General features: G+C 48.1%; 1 protein-coding gene across 1 annotated transcript in view; it reads right to left on the bottom strand.

Annotated features, from left to right (window-relative positions):
- TMEM104 (transmembrane protein 104) overlaps positions 1-8,664 on the bottom strand; it is a 39,678-nt gene that overhangs the window by 6,845 nt on the left and 24,169 nt on the right. Inside the window, exon 8 of the mRNA XM_010142360.1 lies at positions 5,522-5,615. Coding sequence (XP_010140662.1) covers positions 5,522-5,615 — 94 coding nt within the window. The remainder of the gene's footprint in view (positions 1-5,521; positions 5,616-8,664) is intronic.

The raw sequence follows: 8,664 nt of genomic DNA, 5'->3' as shown, positions 1-8,664 counted from the left end.
CTCTGCTGTAAAGGCATCCTTTTCCTGCTTTGCTTCTTTGTCTGGGAGAGGGTTTGCTACACAATTACCAAGATTTACAAGTAGCCTCTCCCACCATGGTTAACAACTCCCGGTTGCTGGAGCTGCCCCCTCTCAGCCCACATCAGCTGGTCTCCACAGACATCTGCACAGCAGCAACAGTTCACGAGGAAACAAACGGCTCTGCACTCCGGTGTTTATCACGGATGCTTTATCTCAACATATGGGAAGGAAAGAGCAGCCAGCAAGGCTTGTTTGTTTCTGGTGGAAAATTACCCGTGCAGTTTATTGTCTCTCTCCTACAGTCACCTTTGGCAGAAGCACTGTAAAGCCTCTGCAAGCAGGGCTCGGCTCTGAGCTCTGCTGTTGACTTGGTCTGTTAGCTTTGACAGTCACTTCTCTCTCCATGCGAGAAGGGAATAACACACTCTGTGGTGTCACCATGAGCCTGAGCTACGGCTCTGCATGCCTTGGAAAGCCCTGGCTGTAGAGCACTTGCGTCCCATGAAATCTAGGTGCTCCAAAGCCTTAGCCATGCCTCCCCGATCCTGCTTAGACCCTATCCAGCAAAGTTTTTATTTTATATTGTTTCAACAACACACACTCTGAACAGAGAGCTGCTTTGCATGCCCCACACCCACTCTGAAAACCTGTGTGGGCACCACCAGCCAGACCCTTCTGCAGGGCTGAATGTGTCCTTACATTTTCGGCTCCCCTTCCCCAGCTCTCAGAGCCATCAAGTTCATCTCCTGCTGCATGGATAAAGTGTTCTTTTCAGGAACGTCAGCATCTCAGGCAGGATCTCAGCAGTCCCGTCCAGCACGGCATGTCACTCGCCATCTGTGTCTGAAGCTAACAAGGCTCTTTCACTCACACAGTCACTGCTTCACCCCACTGCCCCCCACAAACAGCACCGAGATGAGCTCCTCAGCCAACAACCCTGAAAGCAGGCACGACAGAAGCACAGCCTTTTAACTAACTCTTCATAAATATATTCACTTCTTAGTGAATTATTTACCCTGGGCTCTGGGAGCAGCTTTCTCTGCTCCAAAACGGATGCAAGAACATGAAGTAACTTTGTAGAAGAAGCTTGTCGGAATGAACATGCAACAGTGTCCTGATTTACAGCCCAGTTCCCTCTTCCTTGCCACTCCTGTATGTCCTGCTCTGGGCAAGGAGAGGGGCAGAGATCAAACCTGTCCCTTCTTAGGCTGTTTGCAGAAAGCTCCGTTTCTGACATGGAAAAGAGGTCACTTTGAGAACTGTGGACACTGGCAGACTAATCTCTGTGCAAGAGACTGGAAACACAGGATTTCAGGTAATTGTCACCCTCTACAATTCTCAGCTTCCGCAGCTGAAAGGATTAGCAGAGTGACTCCAGGTTTCTGCACTGAATCAGCTCCAGCGTGGCTGGTTGTTTGCTAAGGATGGCAGTGACAGTTACTACAGCAGCTGAAACCTGTTCACCAAGATGGGCTGAGACCAATTCTCTGCAGAGAAGTGCTGGGGAGTCCTGTAAAGAGCAGGATTACCGGTGGAGAGAGCACAGCTGTCAGAGAAATTAGTAGATATGGAAAGGCAGCCTCACCAGCATGCTCTGGAGAGTCCCTTCCTAGTTTCTACCCTAGAAGCCTTCTACCAAGTATCCCGGAAGGGGATAGGATAGAGGGGAAAAAAAAAAAAAAAAAAAAAATATATGCTTACAAACCAAAAGGGAAAGGAGGGGGACTGAAAAAGAAACACAGAGGGGAAAAAAAAAAAAAAAAAAAAAGAGCTTAACGCAGACTTCCTGCTGTTCTTGGCCTTTTCCCTCTCCATCTTACCGTCCAGGGGAAAGAGCTAGGGGAAAGACTTGATTTCTGGGCATAGAACTGCGAGATCATAGTTTGGGCAGGGTTGGGACTGCTCTGTCTCGAGGGCTGCAGTTACTTGGATAGATATGGTATGGTCTGACTGTGCTACAGGGAGAGAGAATGGAGCCTGCAGCAACCAAACCCAGAAAATGGCTATAAAATGGCTCTTTATTAAAATACAATACTTTCTAATAACTATCATACAGCATCCAGAGCAGCACACCAAGCAAATGTTCCACGTGGGAGCTGTCTGGGAACATTTGCCAGAGACTATTGAATAAGGGCAGTGATAATGATGCTACCAATGTATTTAAAGCCAACAGTCCTCACCTTAGAGCTGGGCATCTCGGGCTGTAACAGGCTGCAATTAATTGGGTTAGCTGCTTAATACACAATAGCCCAATGTTTGCTGCTAAGCTCCACCAAGCCCTGTCCTTTTGTTACCTTTCCTAATCCATATCCCTTCCCATGACACTGCTAGACAGTTATTATCCAATAATAAAGAGGTAGGGCTGTGCCCCAGCGAGCTGGGTCCCCTCTGCTCTAAGAGGTGCATCAGACTTGCCTGGCTCAATCCCTTTTGCTGTGCCATGCCCTCCAGCAGCTCACCCCTAACACTGACTGCTGCACTGAGTTTAACCACTGGCATTCACCCACACGAGGTGGAAACCAGGTTTGCAGCCAAGTGTGTAAGCTGTTACTCTTCAGAAGACTGCCAGCTCGCTGCCTCTGGAAGCCCTCTCTGCCATCAGCCCCACTCCACCTGGAGACGCAGATCCACCCTCTGTGCTCCTATCAGTCCTGACAGGGAAATGCCTCGCCACACCAGCCTTGTTTCCAGATGAGCTCTCCGTGCTCAGCAGGCCCAGACAAGGAGAGCTCATCTGTCTGGGCTCTCCAGCAGTACCGTGGTGCTTGGGCTTGCAAGCTCCTCCTTCAACTTTCTCCTTTTAGAGACTTCAGAGGTGCCTGTCCTGGCTAGTCCCTTTGTTCAAGTCCCAGTGTTTAACACTGTATTTTTCAGAGAGAGAATGAAATTTTTCTTGTCCATGAGGTGTGAAAAAGAGACGACTGTAGGCTTTGTTAGTGATGAACACAAGGCTCAGGAAAGAGGCTACTGACATTTGATTATCTCTTAGATGAGGAGAAAGAGGGAAAGTAACTTCCAAAGGCAAGGCTGACGCTGTTACAAACACCAGCAGAATGACCTTCACAGACAGCTAGTTCTCCCTGCTGCCAAGAACCATCCTCTCAGCCACTGTCATCTGAATCGCCAGTACACCTGGGGCAGTGCAGCTTCAAATCAGCCGCTGCTGCTCCAAAACCCAACGGCTTCTCACCAGGCTGAGGAAAAGGCTGTACCATGGGTCCTGCTGTAGATGTGTGGCAAAGCCTGTACTGACCTCCCAGCAAAAGCAGCCTTGATTTTTTCCAATCATGATGCAAAGCAGGGTCAGCTTCCCATCCACACCAGGCCAGGGGGCACAGGTAAGCTGAATAAGCCACCGTCCATGTGGGAAGTTTTTACCCAGCACAACAGGAAGGCTGGCAGTTCCACTGCTCAGCTCTGTCACTCAGAGCGCTTTGCAGAAGGAGAACCACCTTCAGCCCCACACAGCTAAAGGAAGATGAAGAAAAGATACAGATTATAGCAGGACAGAGTCCACATCTGGCCACTGGCATTCAGGCAGGAAAAGTTCAGGGAGCCACAAAACACCAGCCAAGATCTAAGGATCTAAGCTCTCTAAGCACCAACAAAAGACCAACCCACGTTTAACTCACAGCTCTGCTTTTGGAGGAGAGGGCAGCAGTGATGTGAGGACATGGCAGAAGCCACCTTGATAAATATTGGCAGTACAGGACCCACCCTTATCCCGGAATCTGCAGCAAGAGCTTTTCTCTACTCTCTGCATCACATGGCTGTTTGATGAATTGTCTTTCCTAATAAATCTATCCCTCATTGTACACATACGGAATCCGTTGCTCTAAGTAGCCACTGAGGTGCTGTCAGGGTCATTAAGTATCATTATCTGGGGCAGCTGTTCCCCAGCGTGCTGACGCAGGAATCAATCAGGCTAAAGCATGAATTTCCCCTGCACTTCTCCAAACACTGCCTTTGTCCCTCCCCATCAAGCGATGACAAAGAGGAACAGTTCTGCCTTCCTGCCAAGGTTTAGCAATCCTCACACTGGAAGGAGCTGGCTAAAGGGAAGCCAATGGCAGATCAGGCAGGTGTCAGGATGTCACAGAGACAGGATGAGATCTGAGTGATGTCTTTACCAGGAAAGAGGAGGCAGGGTGATTGGAAATGGGCCAGTGAGCTGAGCAGAGATTACTTTTTTTTTTTTAATAAAAACCCCCAAACTTCCCTTAATACCCCTTAATGAGATAATCTCTTTCTCTGAAGAACATGAGAGCTTTCAAACCTTTCATGTGCTCAAGCAACGAATGGGAAAAACAGACATTCAGGATTTTCACACCATCCAAGGTCAGAATTTGTTAACTTGAGCTGTTCAGCATCTGAGACTTGAAGGCTTAAAATCCAGCCTCATTTTCCTGAGTGACAACTGCTTAACCCCACCTCAGATGTTCTCTAGAACAGAGGACTTCTATTCCTCTGCAGTGACTGCCAGTCACTTCCAAACAAGATCACAGGCCTTTGAACTCACAGGAAAGGGATGGTACCCAAGTGAAGTCAGGTGAAGTGTACGCGTGCAGTGGGAAATAGTCTGAGAAGCTGCTTTTCTTCCTACTCCAGGTCAGTGACAGGTATAAACAGAGTTAATTCTGTGCTTAAATGGTCTCAACCCATGAACCAGGAGACTGTTAAACTACAGAGATGCTGCTGGTGCTGTAACACGCTCTCTGTTACCCCTGAATACCTGTTACTCTGTCTAGCTTACACAAAACAAGACCAACCTCAACATAAGCCTCCATAACACACACACACCCCTCTCAGCCTTTAAGGGCATGTACACGTACAAGCCAGATGTGAGGCAGCTGCATCTTTGGATGACAAAGGCACTGCAAAAAACCCGATGCAGTGATGTCTTATTTCCCTTAAGGGAATTATCTGACTTCGCAGAAGTTCTTGGCAATAAGATTTTGGAGAGAACTCGCGAGAGTGAGGCTTCGCGAGGACAGCGCACGTGGGTTTGGGGGTTTCCAACGCAGCACGTCCTACGCTAAAGCAAGGCTCAGATGTGAACAGATGATAAAACCAAGGGTGGAAAGTCTGACAGAAGTGCCTTTTTTCCCCCAGATCAAAACAAAGACTGTTCAAAGTGTGTTGTACGCACGCTGAGAGAATGAGAAACTTACAGCTGAACAGCAACTGGTGGGTATCAGGATCAGCCCTCCCATAGGAGACTGACAAATCTCTTCTGCCTCTCACACAAACCAGATTAAAACTTCATCTACTAGCTCACATCTGACTGAGAACAATTTGTTTTGTTTTAATCAGAAATTTTATCCTAAAACAAAAATGCTTTTTCTCAAAGATTTATCAGGTCAGGACAATCCTCCTCAAAGAGGCTGTTTTGTCAAACACTTGCTTTGGAAAAAGAGTATCTTGCCAAAGAGATGCATCACTACCGCGACTCACGTTCTGTCCATGGCAAGCAGGTGGCTAAGACTCTGCCAAGACTCACCTATCCATCTCATGAGGGATGTCATGATTTGAAGATACTTGGTCTTCTGCACATTGAAGAAGGTGAAAGGACCCAGGAGGAGAGTGAATGCTGCCTGCAAGGACGACAAAAATACACAGTAGGTTAAAAACTAGCAATATTGCTAGTAAGAGGAATTTATCAGTAACACAAAGCTCGCCTTGAAAGTTCACCTCCAGCTCCGTCTGTTTGTCACGGAGTTTTCTTTGTTGCTTAATTTTACAGCCAAGTTGGCTGAGATACAGGGGGTCAAGCAAGCTGCTTGGTATCAGAGAACATGCCTCGGGCAGAAGCAGAGCACAGGATCCTCTTGGCTCTCAGCTGCTGCTATCACTGCTACACCACTCCTTTACTGACACATCTCAGTAAAAGCTCTCAGTGCAGCCTTATGGAACATTAAATATTAAACTGTGGCCTCTTTGTCCGGCTACATGCTCAGTTTAGGTCTGAATAGCAATAGCCGTGACCAGTCTGCTCACATTAATGTTGATGGGGTGGCTTCAGGGTGTCCCAGGCTCAGTGGAGCCAGATCTGCCCAGAACACTTTTTTCCCCCCGTGCTTTAAGGTGCCTGACAGCAGGAAGCTATAGCATAACAGTTCAGCTGTTGACTCGGAAGCTGAAAGCCTGTGCAAAGTGAGGGGAAAAAAATAATCAAAAAGATACTCCTAAAACCTCATTTAGTCTGGAAATTAAAGGACATGTCAATGAAGAGAGATCTTGCTTCACTGCCCTTCAGAGGTGACTTCAGAGACCAGTGTTTCTTAGTAAATTAAACTGGGGTACCCTGTAGTACCAGCTGGATGTACCTCTTTTAGCTGGGTTGCCAAACACACCCAACAAAGCTGGAAGGGAGGATTACACAGCATCTCAGGTGAGTTTCTTCTAGCATGTTCCTAGGGCACACGAGGCAGCCGTGCTGTCAGCCCAGGCCCAGAGGAGCGGAGTCCTGCACAGCACCGTCCCCTCTGCCCCAGCACCGAGTGGCACCCAGCCCCTACCTACTCCAGACAGAAGAGAAAAGGCTGTACTGCAGGAAGACAACAGGCCTTGACTGAGGGCTGACCGTGAACTGAGAGACGGGAGACAAAACAGGTGTTGCAGCAGGTGCCTGTCACCCCTGGGGTGGCACGGGCTGGCGATACACAGCAGGTCCCAAAGCTGTAAGCAAGCAGTGTCTAGAAAGCCACCACACACATAGAACGGCTTGGTTGAGCATCCCAAAGGGGTTTTTAAAGACAAATATTCAACATTAATATTTACACATTGCTCTTTTCTCAAACTGCTTTAAGAAGTCATGGAAAAGGTGTCACCAGAAGGGAAGAACTGGGATTCAAAAGGGCAGGCTGCGGAGCCTCAAGGTCTCTGTCTACCCCAACAGAGTCAGTGACAGAACAGAATCCAAGCTATTTTAAGACCAGCACATCCCCAAGAAACCTTTTTTGAGACAGTTTCAGAATATCTGCAAGGCAAATTGGAAACGCCTTGCATCACAAGTATTCTCAGACGACCAAAGTAAACCCAGAAGGGGACCAGAGGAGAGAACCTTTGGTTTCTCACATCACTCGGTGAAGACATGTTCTGATCTGAGGCCATCATTTACACCAAGTCTTGCTTTTACTGCTAGGAAAAAGAAAAAAAAAAAAAAGACAGCAAGCATGCATGGAATTCAGATTTGTGAAGTAGTTGAGGATCCTTGGAAGAAACACTGCAATTGCACAGAATACACCACCACAGACACAACCGGCAAGACTCAGAGCTAAGAACAGTTGAGACATTTCCGGTTTTAACACAGAAGCAAATCGGCCAGATCCAAGACTTTTTTTACTCTTCTCCCTCTTGTTCTTTTCATCTAATCAGGAGTTTAACTCCAATCTCCTGCCCTCCACAGACTGCTGCTCCATCCCAGGGTAGCGCACAAACCCCAAAGGACTAAACAAGCTAAATAAGAGTGACGTAGGTCAAGGACCCAGAGCAAACCCAAGTAGACACCAGCTCTCTTACTGGGAATTATTCTCACATTTGTGACTAATCTCTTTCAACCTCCTCTCTCAACACACGCTGCTCAACGCAGCCTCCCTTCAAACCGTGTTAATAGCTCATGCGTCAGGAAGTGCTGAAATAAAAAGAGACGGACGAAGGATGGTGGTAATTAAGGAACAGGTGTCTCCTGCAGATTAGAGTGCACCAGAACCAATCGGCGAAACAGCACCTCGAACCATGGCAAGGGCTGACACAAGATCGCTGAGCACCGACGCAGCTGGGTCTGGAACCTACGTTTGTCTTAAGTACTGAGGAAAGAGCTGGAGAAAGGTGGATTTAGCACAAGCACAAGAAGCTGAAAAGCATCATTAGGTGCTGGAAGAACCCGGGTCTCCTACGTGCTCCCCAATACCTGCTAATTAAGCACAAGGAATTGTTCTGGATGTTACACTCCACTTTCTGCAGCTATTCTCCAGTGCTCAAGACGCCTTAAACAATTACACCCATGGAGTGACTCTTTCAGTTCTCCCCCTCCTCTGTGGGCTTTACTGCTCAGCTCATGGGGAAAAGATACAGGTTGATGTGCCTGAACTGTCAGATTCCCCTCCCCTCCCTCCCATTGTAACGAGATCCTGGAGCTGGTCCAAAGGAACAAGTGAGAGATGAATTCAAATGCAGCAGAAATGTATTAACTTTTCCACTCGACGCCCATTAGCGAACCGAGATGGATATTCACGGATCAATACAAACGACGCTAAGCCAGGAACGAGAGGAGGTTGCTCTGCTATGCGGAGATTTGCACCAACCACTTTTAGGTGGGGAAGCCACAGCACAAACTCGACTGCAAGGCAAAGGAGGACGCCGAACAGCCAGATTAACACCACCTCAGAGCGAACTGTGGCCAGCTCCACGGGATTCCGCACGGGCCAGGAGAGAGGGGACGCCTCCTCACCGACAACCAGCACCCGAGGGGCAAGGACTCACCCCCTGGGTTAGAGTTAATCTCATCCTCAACCCTCAGAAGAGTCCCAAGGCCAGGAAGCCTATTTCAAACACATCCCCAGGAGGATGAGAAGAGGCCACGATGCTTAGAAGGAGGATCTCTACTTTCTCTGCCTCACTGTGCCAGACACCTAAATGCTC

This window comes from Buceros rhinoceros, unplaced genomic scaffold, assembly GCF_000710305.1.
Source record: "Buceros rhinoceros silvestris isolate BGI_N320 unplaced genomic scaffold, ASM71030v1 scaffold12128, whole genome shotgun sequence".
In the NCBI taxonomy this organism is placed as follows: Eukaryota; Metazoa; Chordata; class Aves; order Bucerotiformes; family Bucerotidae; genus Buceros; species Buceros rhinoceros.
This window is presented reverse-complemented; position numbering and strand designations above follow the sequence as displayed.